General features: G+C 54.4%; 9 protein-coding genes across 9 annotated transcripts; 5 read left to right on the top strand and 4 right to left on the bottom strand.

Moving 5' to 3' along the window:
* Window positions 1–477: 477 nt before the first annotated feature.
* CLAFUR5_09659 (Beta-glucuronidase) lies at window positions 478–1983 on the top strand (the record flags this gene model as incomplete). The annotated part of the gene is made up of 1 exon (XM_047908807.1): window positions 478–1983. The coding sequence occupies one exon, from the start codon at window positions 478–480 to the stop codon at window positions 1981–1983; it is 1506 nt and encodes a 501-aa protein (XP_047766255.1).
* Window positions 1984–2029: 46 nt separating this feature from the next.
* On the bottom strand, window positions 2030–2794 carry CLAFUR5_09658 (uncharacterized protein; the record flags this gene model as incomplete). Its single annotated transcript, XM_047908806.1, has 2 exons — window positions 2030–2208; window positions 2260–2794. The coding sequence occupies 2 exons, from the start codon at window positions 2792–2794 to the stop codon at window positions 2030–2032; spliced, it is 714 nt and encodes a 237-aa protein (XP_047766119.1).
* Window positions 2795–6529: 3735 nt separating this feature from the next.
* CLAFUR5_09657 (uncharacterized protein) lies at window positions 6530–7332 on the top strand (the record flags this gene model as incomplete). Its single annotated transcript, XM_047908805.1, has 2 exons — window positions 6530–6610; window positions 6667–7332. The coding sequence occupies 2 exons, from the start codon at window positions 6530–6532 to the stop codon at window positions 7330–7332; spliced, it is 747 nt and encodes a 248-aa protein (XP_047766236.1).
* Window positions 7333–10599: 3267 nt separating this feature from the next.
* CLAFUR5_09656 (uncharacterized protein) lies at window positions 10600–11526 on the bottom strand (the record flags this gene model as incomplete). The annotated part of the gene is made up of 2 exons (XM_047908804.1): window positions 10600–10970; window positions 11025–11526. The coding sequence occupies 2 exons, from the start codon at window positions 11524–11526 to the stop codon at window positions 10600–10602; spliced, it is 873 nt and encodes a 290-aa protein (XP_047766235.1).
* Window positions 11527–12482: 956 nt separating this feature from the next.
* CLAFUR5_09655 (Histone H4) lies at window positions 12483–12908 on the bottom strand (the record flags this gene model as incomplete). The annotated part of the gene is made up of 3 exons (XM_047908803.1): window positions 12483–12646; window positions 12709–12846; window positions 12899–12908. The coding sequence occupies 3 exons, from the start codon at window positions 12906–12908 to the stop codon at window positions 12483–12485; spliced, it is 312 nt and encodes a 103-aa protein (XP_047765785.1).
* Window positions 12909–13402: 494 nt separating this feature from the next.
* On the top strand, window positions 13403–14031 carry CLAFUR5_09654 (Histone H3; the record flags this gene model as incomplete). Its single annotated transcript, XM_047908802.1, has 3 exons — window positions 13403–13427; window positions 13588–13695; window positions 13754–14031. The coding sequence occupies 3 exons, from the start codon at window positions 13403–13405 to the stop codon at window positions 14029–14031; spliced, it is 411 nt and encodes a 136-aa protein (XP_047766800.1).
* Window positions 14032–14763: 732 nt separating this feature from the next.
* CLAFUR5_09653 (uncharacterized protein) lies at window positions 14764–15633 on the top strand (the record flags this gene model as incomplete). The annotated part of the gene is made up of 1 exon (XM_047908801.1): window positions 14764–15633. The coding sequence occupies one exon, from the start codon at window positions 14764–14766 to the stop codon at window positions 15631–15633; it is 870 nt and encodes a 289-aa protein (XP_047765814.1).
* Window positions 15634–15774: 141 nt separating this feature from the next.
* On the bottom strand, window positions 15775–16568 carry CLAFUR5_09652 (uncharacterized protein; the record flags this gene model as incomplete). Its single annotated transcript, XM_047908800.1, has 3 exons — window positions 15775–15891; window positions 15941–16261; window positions 16317–16568. 3 exons carry the CDS (start codon window positions 16566–16568, stop codon window positions 15775–15777), a joined length of 690 nt encoding a protein of 229 aa, XP_047766597.1.
* A 1132-nt stretch (window positions 16569–17700) lies between these two features.
* On the top strand, window positions 17701–19435 carry CLAFUR5_09651 (Exonuclease V; the record flags this gene model as incomplete). The annotated part of the gene is made up of 2 exons (XM_047908799.1): window positions 17701–18067; window positions 18129–19435. The coding sequence occupies 2 exons, from the start codon at window positions 17701–17703 to the stop codon at window positions 19433–19435; spliced, it is 1674 nt and encodes a 557-aa protein (XP_047766239.1).
* Between the last annotated feature and the right edge of the window lie 963 nt (window positions 19436–20398).

Here is a 20398-nt window from a genome sequence, read left to right as displayed (position 1 = left end):
CCCGGAATGCCTATCGAGGGGCTTTGCATTCACCTACAGCCGGAGATGCACCGAACCCGTCCGCAGGTCGATGCATCTCAGGAACGCTTCATACTGTGAGGTCAAGTCATACACTTATATGCAACACGACAAGGCGGCATTCATCATGGCCGGAACTTGCTCTTCATAAAAGAGCGACTTGCTTGCTTGAAGCGCTTGCTACCAACACAGTCTCCAGCCATAAAGATCATATGGTATTCTAGACACGATCAGCACATGACCTGCCTGCTCGAGCTCTTTCGAGAGTCCGACGAAGGTCGTCTAGACTTGTAATCTTAACATGAGACTCCCAGACAGAGACAAAGGTTTAGTCGCAATGTTCCATCCTTTGTCTCAGAACGTGGCTGGTTCCGGACCTTACGCCCACAATAGACGCAAGGGATACTAAGAGCACATTCCTGGCACTTGTCCCGGGATCCACACGGATGTCGGCACACCATGATGCATAATCTACTACTTGGTCTGACATTACTGGCAGCTGAAGCTGCCATAGCTCAGCAAATAATCTCTGTCGCATCGTCCGTACCAGCAGGCGCCTCAAAGTCAGTCGACAAGTCTTTCCCAGGCCTAACCTTCGAGGTCTCCTCCTTCTACAACTATGCCATCGCAGACGGCAAGCCCAACACCTTCTCCCAAAACCTGATCAACGACATCTTCTCCCGCACAGGCGGGACCCCCATCCTCCGTGTCGGCGGCACATCAGGCGACCATGGCCACTTCGACGCCAACCAAAAGGAGTCCGTCAACTTCCCAGCAACAATCAGAGGCCCAGCCTTCGACAAGCCCTACCTTGCCTTAGGCCCCTCCTACTTCGAAGCCTACAAGAGCTTCCCAAATGCCAAATTCCTCTTCATGGTGCCGCACGAACAAGTCTACCTCGGCGAACAACCCATCAGCAACACCATCGAATGGGCCCGTCACGGCCTCGCAGTCATCGGCGACCGTCTCGACGCTCTTGAGATAGGCAACGAGCCCGACTTCTACCCCCGCATCACACACCAAAAATACATCGACTCCTCCCTCAAAATTCAGGCCGCCTTACAAAAGGAGTTCCCAAAGTTACTAACCGGCAAACCCATCTTCCAAACCATCGACAAAGCCTGGAACCCCCTCAGCCCCTGGCCCATCTCCGCCTTCTCCAAAATGAACACGACGGGAGCCATCAAACAAGTAGCCTACCACTTCTACCCCCACGGCTTCAGCCCCCTGACCCCCTCCATCCTCCAACGCCGCATCGCAAACCACACCCACCTCGTCGCATCCATGACCTTCATCGCCGAGAAAGTGCGCTTCTGGAACGCCCAAAACCGCCCCAAGCGTATCCTCATGGACGAAGTCGCCTCCACCATGGCCTGGGGCGAGGGCCACAATAACCTAATCACCGCCCTCTGGAGCGTGGATTACCAACTCCACTGCGCGGCGATTGGGGTGGCGAGGGTCCATCATCAGCAGATCGTGCGGCCGGGTTTCAACATGTGGCAGCCGGTGCCGTCGAAGTTTGCGCCGCCCCAGGTACGGGCGAATTTCTATGCGATGCCATTTGTGGCAGACTTCCTAGGCAAGAATCCTTCAAGGGTGAATGCGATTCCGTTGAAGGGGAGTGATACGCTGGCGGCGTATTCTGCGTGGGAGGGGGGCAGGATTAAGAGGATTGCGGTTGTGAATTTGAAGGTGTGGAATAAGGGGCAGGGGCAGGGTGCGAGGGGGTTTGTGAATTTTAAGATTGAGAATTTGGGGGCGGTTAGGAGTGCGAGGGTGAATTATTTGACTTCGCCGGATGGGGGGAAGGCGGAGGATTCGTTGACGTGGAGTGGGTTGCAGTGGACGTATGAGAGTAATGGGAAGGGGGTGCGGGTGAAGAATGATGAGAAGATTGTTGCTGTGAAGGATGGGGTGATGAATGTGGCGGTGGAGGCTAGTAGTGCTGTTATTATTGAGTTTTGAGGGATGGGATGCAAGTATGACAGTGTAGGTACATGGTAAAAGAAGGTTAGACAGACCTACCCATGACAGCAATCGGCCCTCGAAGCTGAAAGTCTGGATTTACCCAGACTTCGAAGCCACTTCTCTTATAGCTCTCGATTAGCTTCTTCATGCCTTCATCATACTCACTGTCTTTCACATCCATTGGTGCAGGACTCAGTACGACAGGTCCTGTGAAATGAAAGCCTTTCTCAAGTTTAGTAAGAGCATCGAGATAAGACTGCATTACGAGCGTACCGAGCCCAGTGCCGACATACTGCTTCTCCAGCCGGATCTTGTCAATGTAGTGGACTTGTTCTGCAGTTAGCAGCTCTCGTTGCTCGGTGGATAAGTGAGGGCTTGGCGAGCCCTCTTTGTCATGGAGAAGCATCATGATCTTTTCGCGATCTTGTATGGCATCCTTCTCGCTCGAGTGGGTTCGCAAGTTGCCTTTGTAGCCTTCGGGGATGCTAAGCATCTTCTGCCGCCATGTATTCTGGTCAGATCCACTGGTAGGCTCAATAGTCTTGTTGATTGTGAACGAATGAAGCTCACCTAGGCGCTTTGAAGCGATCCTGCCATGGTCACGGATGGTAAAGCGTGCTACAATGTTGGTGCAGCATGGTGTATTTCTGTCTGCTGAGATCAGTATGCGGGTCGTGATGATCTTGTCCTTACCACTATAAGTATGAGCATGCTCTTGAGGCTTCAGCGATCGTGTCTGCATTAGATCGTCGGTTCCTTGGGATCTGGGGGTGTTTGGGTCATGACCATGACCAGCGAATAGGGACATACTGAGCTTTGTATTCCATGCTGCGACGCCAACAATGAGATCGATACACAATGAGGCTTTGTTCTGCAAGCTGAGAAAGAGCTGGCGTGTGCAAGAAGTCAGTAGACTGATTGTCTGCCTGTAGGTCCGCCATGTGATGACAACCTCCCCTGAGAGGACACAATCGCTTTGTGTACAGCCCGGCATTTACCAAGCATCTATTAGAGCGATGCATTGCCCATGCCATGCACACCGTGAAGAGTGGGCGAGTCTTTCAGTCGCGAGCGTTTGTCGGTCGCTGCTGCCACATCTCTCGTCTGTTCAAATGTCTTGAGAAGCTGTCATCCACTGTGCTGAGCACGCCTACGTAGATATTATGAGACCACATCGAGCTATACAAGCCCTTCAGCAGTCCGCTTCCACGATCAGCCTTTCCGTGGGGAGGTCGTTTGAGGAGAGTGGGAGCACGATAGGATCCCGACTCGTCGATCTGACTAGCATGGTGATCCGGACAAGGCCGGCATTTGACGATCAGGATCACAGCATCATCTCACATGCGTGTGATCTGTAATGTGGTGGCGGCGCCGAGGTATCACAAAGACGTGCACTCAAATCGACAGGTACTAGCTCTACAGAAGAGATCATGTTACCAGATCCGTCTGCTGAACAAGGTGGACCTGCTGTTACACCCGCCCCAAGGGAGCAGTGAAGAAAGCGTGGGATGTGCATTAGCGTGCGACTCGAAACCGCTTCCCCGTGCCGGCGACTTTGTTGGAGCATGTAGCTGTCGCGTTTGGGCAGGATGCGACGCATCTGCAGTCGTTCTCGATATGCAGAGCGTGTGTGACGTGAGAGAGGACAACGCGGTCACAAGAAGGATGTCGAGGGCGGTTGATGTGTTGGGCCAGACTCCACCTGCCGTTCTCCCGAAGCCGAGTCAGTGGTCCCGAGGTGTTCTTCCGACGTGCTCGACCTGCTCTACCCGACTTGTCTGCCGAATCAGCAGTCTCCTTCTCTCAAAGCAGTCCGCGGGCCCAACTGATCGTCCATTGCAATCAACACCACGATACCGCTGTCGATCTCTCGGCTTCGGTGTCCGGGCTCTGGGACGCGTTAGCAAGGGCGCGGTACAGCGGAAGGGCGTCCAGCACCATGGCACCTGCCCGCTGTTTCGCGACAACCACCGATGTGAGCCCGAAGATCTGGATGCGATGCGTGGATGCTCGACAGGCTACAGCGGATAGGCGCATGGTCTCACAGTGTGCAACGTATGGTGAGCTGTCGTCTTGGACGCTGGGACAGAGGCGGATGAGGTAGGGTGTGATATGTCATCTCGTGCAAAGGAGGACGGCACTGCATGCACTTCTCGCCATCTTTCACATGACTGGCGCGCGCTGCGGATGCTGTCTCACTGTGCGTACGCAACAGGCGAGGAGAGCATTTTGGCTCTCGGTTCCTGCGACTTTGGGGACAAGCCACGAAGTCTCTGAGCGCAAGGTCCTAGGAGAGCTGTTTTGCGGTGCCCAGCCTACTGTAGTACAGCAGCATGTCAGCGTCGCACAAGACGCATGATTTGGTAGAGAATCGCTTTGTTGCCTCCAAGACAATTTTCTGACCCACCATGATGGACAGCTTTTGTTCAGGTTCATCAGGCTGGTTGCGATGTGGATGCCGATTACTACTCCTGCGCCGTAGCGGGTCTTCCACTACAGCTCGCGAATCAGCAATACCAAAGATGGTGCACTTCGGTAGCGCATCCGCACGCCGCAAGTCGCAAAGACACAGATCTGCTACCGCAACGCCTCCAGCTCGTCACAACCGCCATCACAAGCTGTTCGTGAGCGGCGCGCGGATACCTACATGTCTTCAAAACATCTGTCATTGCGACACGTTCTGCGCTTCTGTACTCCACGCCATTCCACTACACACCCCACGTCCTGCGTTCAGCAAAGGCCGTGAATGTTGGATGGCTGTGGAAGTGCAACAAAGGCAGCTGTCAGTGCACACACCTGCCAGACCGCTTCTTCTGCGCGATAATGCCGATGCAACAGATATACAACGACCAATCCACCATCCTTCGGAAACCTGTCTCGGGGGACTGTCGCTGTTCTTGAATCCCTGGAGCACTAGACACACCATTCATCGCGTCGATGCTCTTTCTCTCGTCTGCTCATTGCACTGCATAATCCTTTTGTTGTACACGCCTCAGACCGCAGGCTGCCGCTCTCAGACAGAGCAGTATGAAACACCAAGTCTGAGATGTCGTGCTGTATGCTTCCCACCGCAGACAAGTGCACATTCTACCCTGTCGGTGGTGGGTTGAGGAGTATTTGTTGGCGCTGGTTACTCCATCGACACTGTCGCGGTAGGTTGGACGGGCCGCTGACAGTCTCCTTCTAGCTGGGAGAGCTATTTGTTGCTAGCAGGGTCATGACTTCAAAATGCTTGAACACATCAACTCAACAGAAGTCGATGATGAAGAACAGAGACTGCTGCAGGATACAGCATCTTGACAGAAAACGGTGAGAGCAGTGCGAACAGCTGCAAGCCAACCTGTCACCATGCAGCGGAATAAATGAACCGTAGATGCTTTGATTGCCGACATGCCATGCACATGCAGAGGCGGCATCGCTTCCCACAGTGGGGAGCAGAAAGCCACAAAATTTGTGCTCTCAACCCACACGAGCGGCACCGTTCAACAGCCTCGCCGACCAGTCGAGATCTCATGGAGCATGGCGTCCGTCCAGAGTCACGGCACAAAACTGAACAACGCGGCTGCCCACACCCCCCCCCCGGCTGTGCATTTTAGCGTCTACTTCTCGTGAACGTTATCCTTCATGAAAGTGTCCGCGGCACATCACTTCCTTTTGACGTGCAGCAAATTCTTCTCTCTTCTCTGCTCATCTTCCCTCCCAACTCGGCACTCGTTGTTTTGAGCTTTTGGAAGCGGCCCTTGTGCAGCTACGACATACTCCTCCTCTACCCGGACGCATCGCCCTGGCTGGACCACCACCAGGGAACCAGCTAGCCGGCCTAGACTTGCACCGGTTCTTTCAACAATCTACAACTTCCATGTGCCTAGCACGTGGTGTTGCTTAGAGCATATCCGGGAAGCGGGCACAGGTTTCCGTTTGCAAGGATCCTGTCGTTTGTCCAGAGCTGATACACCCTCCCACGCATCTGTGCGGCAGCCGGCGCTCAAAGGTGTCGCAGGCAAGAAAAATAGAGTTGCACATCGTCGTCCCAGGACCCCAGAGGCGACGCATTCATCCCGCACTTGGTACAGCTGGCGCTACTCAAGCTCTCCGACGGACGATCAATCCCAGCTGTGCGTTGCACCTTTTCCTCCGCGCCGCAGCTTCAGACCTCACCTTCGACTCGGTACAACTCCGCGACGACCGGTCTGCCTGTCCACGATTCAACCACCGTTACGGCGCCTCCTCGCTGGTCTTGCACTTGACCGAGTCCGGCAGCACTCTGGGAACAGCTCGCTTGGCGGGAGTGGTGTGGCCTGGTTCTCGCCAACGTTTGCCATTGGACGCCGGATCGCTGTCCCGGCGATACACAACAGCACAGTCGCGACGACCCACCCCATCATTGGCTACGCGGCACGCTGCTGGATGCGACCACCGCGAAGCACGAGTGCGTAGGACGATTTGGTCGCCTGATAGCGGACAAGAAGGGAGGCATACGACGTCCTGGGCAACTTTCTCCCCTTTCCAAGGTTACCAGGCTTGAAAACGACCAGCCGTCACCATGTCTCACGGAAAGATGACGCTGTATAAATTGGTGGTGCTCGGAGATGGAGGCGTGGGCAAGACGGCATTGACAATTCAAGTGAGGAGTGCTGACCCTGAGATATGCGACGAGCATTCCAGCTGACATGAACACAGTTATGCCTGAATCACTTCGTAGAGACCTACGACCCCACCATCGAAGACTCCTATCGAAAGCAAGTCCAGATTGATGGCCAGTCATGCATGCTTGAAGTGCTCGACACTGCTGGTCAGGAAGAGTATACGGCACTCCGGGACCAGTGGATAAGAGACGGCGAAGGCTTCATTCTAGTTTACAGCATTTCCTCGCGATCTTCGTTCACGCGGATACAGAAGTTCCACCACCAAATACAACGAGTCAAGGAGTCCGCAGCAGCCGGCTCGCCAACATACCCAGGCTCACCACTATCGCAAACCATGGGCAACCAAGGCTACGGGCCAGCGCCCATCATGCTCGTCGGCAACAAGTGTGACCGAGTGACAGAAAGAGAAGTCTCAACACAAGAAGGACAAGCCCTCGCGAAATCCCTCGGCTGCGAATTCGTCGAAGCCTCGGCCAAGAACTGCGTCAACGTCGAGAAAGCCTTCTACGACGTGGTACGACAACTCCGCCGACAGCGCGCCAGCAACCCATCACGGAACAGCCATAAAGCACACGAACCCATGCCACGAACACCACGAGCGAATGGAGGCGACTTCTACTCTGATCGGGAGAAGAAGAAGCGCTATCGGAGATCAGACAGAGAGAACCAACGAGGCGGCAGCAAGTGCGTCATTTTGTGAAGGAGGACAACGTCTTCTTCTGCATGAATGGACGTTGTGCGGCAAAGTCTTGGAAGCGGCTCAGCACCACGCCCGACATGTCCCGACACGCATGGCAACACCCTTGCACACGCATGTTGGAAGGAGTGCGGTGCGGTGCGGTGTGGTGGATCTCGCACGTTGTGGACGACTGTGTCCTCGCCAACAGCACCTCCAATACGGCGCAGCACGGCCGTCCACTGATCACAACAACAACCCCAGGACCGAGCTCCGCACACAAGGTCGCGAACGAGCACACAAGAGCCGAGCGTCCAGTGTTCATCACTCACGCAAACGCACAACCCATAAACGAGGATCCAGACAATACGCTTGCTGCGCGTGCATTACCGAGTGCAAGGACACGGACAAGAACCGAACTTGGTACATGCCTCCGGCTCCACAGATTGACCCATCCTTAGGCTTCCAGCGCCACACCCACGCGTTGGAAAGTGCGACGATGATACGCAGCAAAGACTGCGGACGACTGGCCACTGGCAAGGTTCCGGTATGTCATAACACGGCTGGAAAACAGGCGAGCTCACTGCTCACGTGGTGGAGAGACGATGCAGTCATATGGAATGTGGACCTGCTGGGCAAGCCACAGTAGAGAGCTTGGGTACTTGGGGTGCTTTGGATACTCCGGAGCCATGTGCTGGTCTCAACCGAAAATGGTGGTGTGCCGAGGACAGGACGAGAAGGGTAAGCAGGAAAACGAAAAGGGCAGATGACTACTACTGCAATGCTGGGGATCTCGAGTAAGATTTTACCTGCTATATGTCACGCGGAGAACTGATGATTGAAGGAAGAACAAAGGCACAATGAACAGATATACCCATGTCCCGCCAGATAGACCGCTAAAATAAGCGCCATTGCAAAGTCGAACTTCTTTTTACCAACAGAGTGCTGTGCTGTGGTTTGCCACTGTGCAAGCGATATGGTGTTCAGGCATCAGCGCGTCCGCGTCCGCATCTGCTGTAGCGTTGTGCTGCAACGGCAGAACACTGAACGTGCTGGACTGGTTCTGTCACCTGTGGTGTGGCCACGCGTGCATGTCGACAACAGCTTGATTCTGGCCCAAGCGATGCCATAACGTGTACTCGCAGTCGTAGCGAGACGCGACGACCATATATTACAGGTGTGGGAGCTCATATCGGTGGTGTTGAGGTCCTCGGCCTGGTGGCGGACGCATGTGTTGGCATCTTCACACCACCACTAAGCAGCCGGCGGCACCTACAGTAGAGGGTCGATGCAATCACTCCTGCATGGATCACACGTCCTGCGTCTGCAAAGCCCTGATGAGACTGCTTGATTCCGAGCCGAGCGTCGAATCCAGTGGGAGGTCGGCAATGGGATGTAGTGACTTCAGTGCAGCCATGCAGTCAGGTTATGGACAGAGCTGAGGCAGTACCGCTGACCTTCGGCCTGACAAGTGGCGAACGCCTGTGAGCCCGCTGCTGCGGAGCGACCTTTTGGGCAGTGGAGGCCGTGGTGGCGGTAGCGGTCCTTTCGCTTGACCAGATGGTCGTTATATCCTGTCCTGGGGGCTCAGGTCACTTTGAGGCAATATCACTTGCCTCCCATTATGTTGGCCAGATGTGACAGTGCAACAAGGCTTGAACTTCGGTAACGCCTTTCCAGGAGCGTCTCGGAGATTTAATGGTAGTCCCGAGCGCTTACTAACAAAGTACAGCGTGCATCTACTCGTGGTTTCAGTAGCAGTCAGATGGGGTGGCTGCCAGAGTCGTTCCCTTGGCATCGTCAGAGAGCTAAAGTTCGGGACGTGCGTGGGTAGGCTGCTTGGTGGGTCTGAGTAAGCTTTGTTGACACGTGTAATAGCGGTAGTCGTGAGCAGCTTCCGGGCATGGAAGAAACCCCTGGTCCAATGTTCAGAAGCGGTTCCGTGAAGAGTGCATGGCGCTTGTGGCTGTCTAGAGCGAGGTTCGGTGAGTTTTCTTGCTGCGTCTCTTCATATCAGCAACCTCGCAACTTTCTGGCTACTGTGGGCATCGGTGTGATGTGTCCTCGTCCCTCGCAGACAACACGATGTCTGTCGGGCGGGCTCTTGTGCGATGTCATATCGATCGCAGGGCTGTGGACGCTCCATATCGATATTGCGGTACGCTCAATGTCGCTGCACAGCTCAGCACAGTCACAATATGTTCCTTGCCTTCAATTGACGGACATACGGACCAGGCTGCGAGACAAATACATTCCCGCGGCATGTTACGAAGTCACGATAGCAGTGGTGAAGCAGTGGTCGACGACCAGACTTGGCCACCCTCGAACACCATCACAGGCAGGTCATCACCGCCCCGTGGTCGAGGTAGACTTCGCGATTCGGTCACTTCTGTCTTCAGTGTGTCCTGGTACCTTGACCTTGCTCGATGCAGTCTTCCGTGCTTCCACCAGTTTGCCGGCATCCCTGTCGCTATCGGTATCAGACCATTGTACGTGGCATCTCCTCGGACATGTTCGCCGTAGCATTGCGGGCGCCTCATCATGACCGCCGTTCATGCACTCGGCAAGCTGTCCCTTACACGCATCGTCTCTTGCTTGGTCGAGTGCTGGCTTCCTTCACTGGGAACTTCGCACGAGGGTCTTTCATGAGAGCAGCGTCACAACGTGCTCGTATGGATGGCTTCGTAGTCGTAAGAGGGTGCCATATTCGAGATGAACGAAGCAAGTAAAGGATTGCTGGCAATGGGGCCATCGTGATTCAGTGATAGGTGAATCGAAGTTGACATCGCGTCGAGTCGCGTCGAGCGTTTTTTTTTGGCCCAAGGCACTCACTAGTGTTGAGGTAGTGTGCTAGAAAAAGTCCTGGGACGACGGCAACACCATGCGTAGGAGGTTTCGGTATCTGCAGACCTCAGATCTGACTGATATTGCAATCCATGTATTAATGTCGTTGTCTGTGTACTCTTAACCGGTTCCGAACATGCTGTATATCGATTTGATGTTCTGATCGATCGGGTTTATCAATATATTGAGCATCAACAACAATGTTCCAGACAAGTACTACCCTGTCTTCTCTGACAGCACATACAATGAACACGAAAGAGGACGACATGACCGCGAAGACCACAACAGGCACTGAGAACGACAACAGGCCAAAGATTAATCGCACAAGGATGATACAGACAATCGATATACCTCTACTGGTCCCCCATACCACCACAAACAGTCACCAAGTACGAAGGCCTCGCACTGCACACGAGCGCAACCCCTCCCACTTCCACCCAAACGACCTCAATCAGCCAGTACTCTAACCTGACCATCATTCCGTATCGCAGTAACCAACTTCCCCGCGGCAGTCACAAACCCATTCTCATCCTCCTTGACCCATATATCCGGTATATCCTCTCCCCTCAGCTCCGGATGCCGCTCCTCCCGCGCCCTCTCCACATACAGCGTGCGTAGACCGGCCTGCTTCGCATACTTCAAGTCGTCAAGATGTGCGGCGACCGTCATGCACTCCTCCGGCTTCAGGTTCAGCTTCTCGCCGGCTCCGAGGTAGACCTTCGGATTCGGCTTGTAGGACTGGAACATTTCTGCGGAGAAGATGTTGCAGAAGGGCATTTTGCCGTAGGCGCACATGTCTTCCAGGAGGCGGACGTTGCCTGTGGGAGTGTGTCAGTATGCACGAGGAGGCGAAGGGTGATGTTGTTGCCCATCATTGCTCAAAGTACACGTCTCAAAGTTCTTGTTCAACTCCGCGAGTTCTTCATTCGTATCTGGCCACGGCTCCAGGTAATGCCAGATCTGACTGATCTTGAGGATCTTAGCCTCATCCCACAACGAACCATCATGCACCAATGCAGGGTCCGCACCGTCCGGCCGTGCGAAGTAAAGACCACGACTGAGAAGGATCTCACGCAGTGAGTCCAGATGATGTTCGTCGACAGTCTTGTACGGAAAGTTTGGGTCCGCTGCGATGGACCTGGTGAACGCCAGATAGGAGTTCCGCCATTCCTGTGCTAGCTCGCCCCAGCGGCCCCACTGCTTGTAGGTCATGTCTGTTGCTATGATGCGGATCCTGGTGGAGAGCGACATTGACGCGCTGTTGAGGGACTCCCTTGCCATGTTCCAGAGGCAGTCTGTCACGGATCTGCGCCAGTCGACGCATGTTCCGAAGACGTCGAAGTAGAAGGCCTTTACGTCTTGGAGTCCTGACATGGTGACCGTCGGAAGTGTTTCGAAGATGCTGTAGTATTATGGAGGTTGATGCTGACTGCCAATGCTTCGAGATGATATTGAGACGAAGGGAGAAATGACATCGAAAGTGTTGACTCACCATACAAGCGCCCTATACCTGCCTTCAGCGGCAAGATGGCAGCTTCGAGGTTAACCGATGATCAGCTCCGCATGTCGGCACAGAAGGTGTGCATCTCAGCGCTCGACCTGCCGAACCGAATACCTACTGTTGCAGGCCCGATGGAGGCATGCAATGTACCGTGCAGCTGCCATCGATGCTGATGTTGATGTCGATGAAGTGCAGGTGCCCCATACATTGATGAGGAAGGTCACAGCACAGCACAGCCCAAGCGCGGGAAGTCAGCTTTGGCTTCATCAGCCATGTCCATATTGCATGAACATCTCACGATCATGATGCAAGCACAGCAAGCACAGAGCATCGCCGACCATAGACATGATTGTCTCCAAAACCGAGGTCATGGAGTGTGCAAGTGGAGTCAAAGGCACGTGCATGGGCCAGATTCGGACATCGCGTCCAACCTCATATCAAAACAAGCGCAAGTACCACCGCGTCAATGATCAAGACGCGACTCCCGATCGAGATGTAAACAAAGATGAAGACGCGCTGGAGGCTGGCAAGCACGAGGAAACGCGAGGATGAAAGAAACAGTAGACAGATGTTTGAAGTGTTATGCAAGTTTCATTCGTTGATGCTGCTCAATCATCGCCGTGATGAACACCTTGTTGAGCCTCTTTGAGCCGTTATGTTACACATCAAAAAAGCAAGCAGTGCTGAAAGCAGCCTGCGTATACCCCATCACCAAACGCCCATCCATTGCCAGCCATCTGTGGGCCGCTGCAGCACCTCGCTGTGGATATCTCTGAGAGTCGTAAAACCATGGAAAAAAGATGTGGTGGAAATCGAGGAGGCGATGAGCTTAGCCACCGAAACCGTAGAGGGTGCGGCCTTGTCGCTTGAGTGCGTAGACAACGTCGAGGGAGGTGACAGTCTTGCGCTTGGCGTGCTCGGTGTATGTGACGGCGTCGCGGATAACACCCTCGAGGAAGGTCTTGAGGACACCACGGGTCTCTTCGTAGATCACTGTGAAGCGCGTCAGAGGATGTTGCCGGAGCTGGAAGTGTTTGCTGGAGAAAGTGACTTACTGGCAGAGATACGCTTGACACCACCACGACGTGCGAGACGTCGGATAGCTGGCTTGGTGATACCCTGGATGTTGTCACGCAAGATCTTGCGGTGACGCTTGGCACCACCCTTGCCGAGACCCTTGCCACCCTTGCCGCCTGTTGCAATGTCAGTATGAGGATGATGGAAGAGGATTGAGGTGGTACTGACGTCCAGTCATGTTGATTGAGTTGTTTGGGGGAGAAGTGTTCGAGTGTTGATGGTATTGATGGAAGTTGTGGTGGTTGGTGAGGCTGTTGTGTTGGTGGATGTGAAGTGATAAGTTCAAAGTTGGAGGGCGAAGCGGGCTTCTTAAAGGACGGCTCGAAGTGTGCAAGCCCAGCCGCATCACGCGTCTCCGACAGCCCGCGTGAGAACACGCTAGCACCTGCGCTGTAAACACAAAGCAAGCTGCACGCTGATTGGCTGCATTCTTGCTGCGTTAAGGGTGCTGCTTTCCAGCACTTGTTTTGACGTTCTTGCAAGCACGTCTGTTGCCTGCGAGCGTGATCCAGCCGCGCTTGCACACTTTGCTGCTCGCTTCTTAAGCCTGCCCTTCGCCCACCTTTCTCTTCTTTACATCACACTCATCCACACCAACACATCCTCACCAACCACCACTTCCATCAACAGACACCAACACAACACATCTACCACCCCCACACATCATCTGCAATGGCCCGTACCAAGCAGACAGCCCGTAAGTCACCATCACCTCACCGTCGCTGATCTCACCGTCGCAATATGGTGTCGCCGCCACCGCGTTTCTTCAACGCGACCGGTACCACCACATCGCGTCTTCAGCACATGATCATCAGAACACCTTACCAACCAACATCATTCTAACATTCTTCACACAGGCAAGTCCACTGGTGGCAAGGCCCCACGTAAGCAGCTCGCCTCCAAGGCTGCTCGCAAGTCCGCACCATCTACCGGTGGTGTCAAGAAGCCACACAGATACAAGCCAGGTAAGCATCACACTCACTCATCGTCACATCTCCCACAGCTACTAACATACCCTCTCAGGTACCGTCGCTCTCCGTGAGATCCGTCGCTACCAGAAGTCGACCGAGCTCTTGATCCGCAAGCTTCCTTTCCAGCGTCTCGTCCGTGAGATCGCCCAGGACTTCAAGAGCGACCTCCGCTTCCAGAGCTCCGCCATCGGTGCTCTTCAAGAGTCCGTCGAGGCCTACCTCGTCTCGCTCTTCGAGGACACCAACCTCTGCGCCATCCACGCCAAGCGTGTCACCATCCAGAGCAAGGACATCCAGCTCGCACGCCGCCTCCGTGGTGAGCGCTCGTAAGCGACTCGACTTCTCTCTTGACCTCCAACATCTTACCACGACTTAACGGCGCCACTTCGACCTCCAACATGGCAGGCCAGCATCAGCATGGCTAGCTTCAGGTGATGGGCAGTGGCACTTTTCCACATTTTTGATCAGGCGTTCACGGGGGTTTCGTATGCCGAAAGGGCTGAATGGGTGTGCTTCCAAGATATCAGACACAGGCGGGTGTCACAGCATGCAAGTGTATCATAACGACAATGGTACAACAATGAGGCAATAATAGCCACTGATCATACTTCGACCATGTTTCCACTTCTCATCTTCGTCTTCCATCGTGACTGTTGTGACCCATGTCTTGCCTCTTCCACCTCACTGCCGGGCGCAATCTGCTTCGAGCCCGCTGTTTCTTAGGTCGCTGACTGGCGCGCTTGAGCTGCATGCCGACCTTTCCCATCATCGCATACCCGCTGCTCAACATGTTTCTGCCCAATCCTCTGTCTCCACTCTGCCATACGATCCAGATTCTCGTGCTGTTGCTGCGATGTATTTGTCACAGTATGCAGGCACGGTATGGAAGCCGATCTCACGGTTCAGCCCTACGATCAACAAGCTCGACTTCAGAGTGCCGGCAGCCGAGCGAACCTCAACACCTCCGGCATCGCGAGTCAAAAAGGCACCACGAAGCTACGATGTAAGTCGTTACAGTATTCTTACTCTCCTTTCATTCATGTATCCTCTCAATCCGCAGCAATGACCTTCACATTCTTCGCTGGACGGTCCAGCCTCCGCCGTCTCCACCAAACCGTCCAGCGAAACATCTCCCGCCAGCATCGCAACGAATCCTCCAAATCGAAGCCCTCCAGCGATGCGCCTCCCACTCCAAACGAAGCACCACCCTTCAGCGGCTCCTACTGGGCCTGGATCGAGCCCGTCAAAATTCCCTTCCGCGGCTACGCCGGAATGCAATCGCGCAGCCCGCTCCTCACGCAATGGGAGTCTACCTTGATCATCTACTTCCTCGGCGACCTCTCCGCCCAGACCGTGCAGACGAAGGTCTTCACAACCGATCAATACGAACCCCGCCGCGCGCTCAACGCCATGATCATCGGTGGGATCTCCTCCATCCCATCGTATAAATGGTTCCTCCGGCTGGGTCGACACTTCAATTACTCCTCCCATCTGTTGATTCTGGCTGCGAAGATTGTGTTTAGTCAGATGGTCTTTACGCCGATTTTCGATACGTATTTCTTTGGGATGCATACACTCCTGGCTGGGGGGACTTTGCGGGATGCGAGGGAGAGGGTTGTCAAGACTGTGCCGACGAGTTTTGTGAATAGTTGGAAGGGTTGGCCGCTTGTTACGGCGTTTACGTTTACGTTTGTGAGGCCGGTGAATAGGTCTGTGGTCGCCGGGGTGGTGGCGATTGGGTGGCAGACTTATTTGAGTTGGTTGAATAGGGATGCTGAGGCGGAGGCGAAGAGGGAGGTGAAGGGGGAGCTGGAGGAGGTGGTGGAGACGAAAGAGGTGGTGCATGATTTGAGTAAGAGGGAGCTTAGGAAGACGCCGGACAGAGCTGCTATCGAGATGGCTGAGAGGAAAAGGATACTAGGAACACTTTGAATTGGAACTTGCCCATGGTTTGGTCCAAAGATCTATACGGATCACGACCCAGGGATCTTTTCAGGATAATGTACATGAGCTCGTGGCTCTGAGCTGAGGGAGCTTGACACCTTATGGCCCAAACGCCAGATCAGAGCAGCATCACTTGCCATGTCTTTGAGGCACTCGCAAGAATGCTTCGAACTTCTGGATGAGCGTGCCTCCTCCACCAATCTGCTCGCGGAACACATCGATGGTGTCCCCGTCCTCGATCTCGGCCTGTGACCATCATTAGCACGAAGATGGAACTACTGGAACATCTACTTACATTTTCTGCGGTGCAATTGCGGCGGCCGTGAAGATGATCCCCGTCGAAAGTGATGAACCTGAGGTCTTGCTCTCCGACCTGCTGCTCAAAGTCGGCCACAAGCTTGCTCATTTGGGTGTTTGGCTTAATGCAATACGGCTGTGTGTAGCCACTGAGCAGGCGAACCTTCACGACCAAGGACTCTCCGGCGTTCATGACCGAGATGCACTGGAACCCTTGGCGATCGAGCTCCGTAACACGACGATGCTCGCTGCAAGCTCCGGTGAAGTCGGCATCACCAACGGCGGCGACCTCGACCATGTCTCCGTTCTTCAGGCGCAGCTGGAGCCGTGGTCACTAAATGTCGCACCGGAGAATGATATGGAAAGTGGCTTACCTGCTCTGAAGTATTGGCGTCCTCAACGACTTGACCCTTGAACGTGTAGACGAGGCCACCGGGTTGCTGATCTGTGCAAGCTCCGAAGGCGGCCTTGACGTCCTTGAACATGTGCGATTTTCTGACCTTGAAGGTCAAAGCGAAGCTGCTAGAGCGGCTGGCGAAACAGATATTGACGTAGCCTGGGTCGGCCTTGACGATCGGGTCACGGTCTAGCACCTTCATCGGGTTGTGAGCTGGGAGGCTGTCCATGTTGGCTGGACTGATGTATTGCTTAGTGCTTTCTGTGTTCAACCCTGAGCAAGCTGGCTGAGCAAGCTGGCAGTGGTGGTGACCTATATGGTTGGATTGAAAGACAAAGAGACGGCGGAGATGCTGGGAGAAGTGTCAGGTACCTGCCAGTATCTGGGAGCTGCTGTCTAGAAGCATGTGACTACAGGAAGTGAGGCTGCGAGATGTGCAGACACTTAAGACACTGCCCGACGGTACGGAAAGAACACCTGGTACACCACTCAACACCAAAAGGACGACACGACAAGCACTCATTCCACAGCAATGGTGAGACTATTGACTCCCTGTCCCGGTTTAACCTCGATGATGTTCCCGTCGGTAATATAGAGCTGCCTGATACTCAGCAAAGTGATTCGAGACCGCAAGGGCAGCATTGAGATCAGCTTACCTCCTGTGGCCCATTCGCTGTCCATCGATGAGGAATCTCAGGTCTGTCCGCCCGAGCTGGCCACAGAACGCATCCATGAGCAACTCCTTTTCCAGTCCTTGGCCTTAGAAGGTGCGAGTGCGTATATGCATCCCTGAACACTGCATTGACGAGCATGAACCCGTCTGCATCGGGTTTTACATCACGTACGCTCTGGCCATCGACTCCTTCCAAGGCAAATGGGATGTCGTGGTCCGGGACCATGCCATCTTGTCTCTTCAAGAGCATTCCGAGTCCCGATCATCAGACCCGTCGGGACGGTGTTATGAGCAACGTTACCAGCAGGCATCGAGAAGCTCATGTGGTGCAATTCTGCTCCTTTCAGAGTAGACGCTGGGAAGCCGAGCATGGGGTCGCATGATAGTTGGATTGGCATGTAGCAGTGCGGCCTGGCAATGAAGGTCTCTAGCTAGGAACACAATAGAGGGGACTATATCGCGTAGATGTTTCACGTGCAGTGGCGTGAACACCGTACTGTAGCAGGCATCCAACGATCCATGACCACTCGTCGGCTTCTGAGTGGGCGACACGCGACATCTGCCTGACGCGACTTTCACTACCGAGTCGCATCGTCCACAACAATGAAACAAGTGCTGTCCTTCAGCACCTCACGATTCCCTTTTTCCTTCTGTTTCTTCTCCTCGAGATCATGTCAGTGACGTCAATATGTCCAACGATGAGCCCGTCGTGGACGCCACCGAAGTGATCAACAGCATCGAGTCCGACTATGGCTCCGAACCCGACGATGATACCTGGGACCAAGCCTTCTCTCAGTCGCAATCACAGACACAGCCTGTGCAGACTATTCCTCGAATAGCCATCGAAGAAGTGGAAGAGCTCGAGGCGCAGATTCTCCCCAAGGACGATGAAGCACCGCCTTCCAGTCTGCGCATCGCGCGGATACGGGAACATCTTGTGCAAGCAATTGCAGGACTCGACGATATCTCAAGGCAGACACCTTCGCCTCGCAGTCCGCAGCGTGCCAAGTCGATCGAGATCGAATACGACGAGAGCAATAGACGCTCCTTCTCGCGTACGTCCACCACCAAGCCAGCAGTGATGGAAACTGACGCGCTGACTGCAGCGACTTGTAGCACTCCCCGTCGAGCCTCTAGTACACGAACCACGATCACCACCAGCTGAGCCGCAGCCTGAGGTGCCAGACACGCGAACGCCTATCGAACGCTTTCGAACGAAGCCGAAGAAGACGCTCTCAGTCACAGACATTGTTTCGCCAGCGTGGTGCGAGCTGAAGTACTGGTATAGCTTGACCAAGTATGGCAGGGTACGGCGGACGAAGGCCATGAAGCAGGGCAGCAAGATCCATAAAGAGAAGGAGCGGGAAGTGCATACTGAAGTGCCGGTTGAGGTCGCAACCAAGGAAGATCAGTTTGGCTTGAAGCTGTGGAATATCATACAAGGGCTGCGGACGCTGCAAGCTACCGGTCTGACGAGAGAGCTGGAAGTGGTGGGGCTGATCGATGGAGAGGTCATTGTTGGCATCATTGATGAGCTGTCGTTTAATTGTCCGGATGAAGCTATGGAGGCGTTGCTACTGGACACTGCAGAAGGGACGAAAAGCGCCGGCAAGAAGAAGAAGGAGAAGCCGGTACCTGCGGATCAGAAGACCATGGCGGACTACTATGCCAGCTCGCAAATCGGGGGCATGCTCGAGGCGCAAGGTGCATGGCCAGCACGTCGAAAGACGCAGACTTTATACCTCTCCGACATCAAGACTCGCCAGTCGAAGACGTTACCGAAAGCCGATCAAATGCGAGGAACTCAGATGCAACTGATGCTTTACCGGCGTCTCCTGAACGACCTTGCCGCGAACAAGATTGACGCAAGCATCATCTTCGACCGCAACTCCCTCGACGCTACCAAGCCCTTCAGTGACACTTTTATGCCAGCCCTTGGTGGTATCGACTTCCAGCCCACACAACGAAGTCTCGAAGCGGACGATCAGAACGACGAACTTAGCTTCAGTTCTCAGCCAGATCACGATCCTCTGGAGGAAATACTATCCCACAACACCCTGACAACGTTGTGGTCACACATGATCGCCGAACTGACCCGCGTCATTTCAGTCACACCCACCACAACCTCCATATCACCTCTCCTCTCAGCAGAGTTCCGTGCTTCGACAGATGGCGCGTTCATCGGGCGAAAAAGCTTTGCATACGACGCGGATGTGCTCGACAAGTACGTCAATTCAGAGATGGCATGGTGGAGAGGTGAGCGGGAAGCTTGTGGTGTTGATATTGAGGAGGCGTACAAATGCGGCATATGCGAATTCGCTGAGGGATGTACGTGGAGGAAAGGGAAGATGGAGGAGGCGACGAAGAAGGCGAGACTAAGGAAGGCCAATCAAGCTGGACTGAGGAGTAAGAGTCAGAATTGATGAAGATACGATGATGAAGAGATGGGTGGCTTTCTGGTCTGAAATTTGCGTGGTGATACCCTGGCAGCATCGATGATGGCGTGGATGACGGATCTGTACAGAAAGCTGAGGCAGCGTTCAGCATCATCTCTATGGGGTGGATAACGCACCCCATTCTGAAGCGGCGTATCAAGAGCACAGCCGCAATCAACCGCACCGCGATCAAGCCACCTCACCACCACACCTCCTCCCACCCCCCAACAACCCAAACACAGCATCCAACAACCCTCCAACCAAGCCATCATTCACATCTCTACACCTCCCCCTCCTCCCATCAGCACCCTCCACCAAAGACCCTCCAACCTCAGGCCCCACCCCAAGTCCACCACCAACAAACGAACCAAGATCCCCCATCGCATGCATCCCTCCCTCACCACCTCCATTCATCCCATGCGAAGGTGGCTTCTTACACTTGACCGGCTTACTCCCATCCCCATCATCCTCCCCACACAAAAACATCCCACTCGTGCCCGGCTCCGGCTCGTACATGTCGTTCTTCTCAGTCGAGCCGCAGCAGCCGCCGGCGCAGGCGCAGTGTTTGATGATTTTTGGGACGTTGTCGTAGCAGTAGGCCTAGGAGGTGGTCATAGTCAGAGAGAGGAGGGGAGGATGGGGGAAAGGGCTTGAAGTGAAGGGTGGGTAATGATGGGGTGATGGGGGGATGGGCGAATGGGGGCTTGGGAGGAGACATACGAGGTCGGCATAGTTGTTCACACAGATGTAGCCTAAGCGTGAGGGAGGTGAGGGTCAAGAGGAGGGAAGAGGGGGAGTAGGGCAGTTGCATAGTGACAGTGCCGAGTGTGTGGCGATTGCAAGGCTGGGTGGAGGAGGATTTGGCTAACATGACCAGCTTCGTTAGTGGAGGGGTGAGTAGCTTTATACCCCAACAGCAACGACGGCATTGGGTGTCTACTCATTACTGCG

This window comes from Fulvia fulva, chromosome 9, assembly GCF_020509005.1.
Source record: "Fulvia fulva chromosome 9, complete sequence".
NCBI lineage: Eukaryota > Fungi > Ascomycota > Dothideomycetes > Mycosphaerellales > Mycosphaerellaceae > Fulvia > Fulvia fulva.
This window is presented reverse-complemented; position numbering and strand designations above follow the sequence as displayed.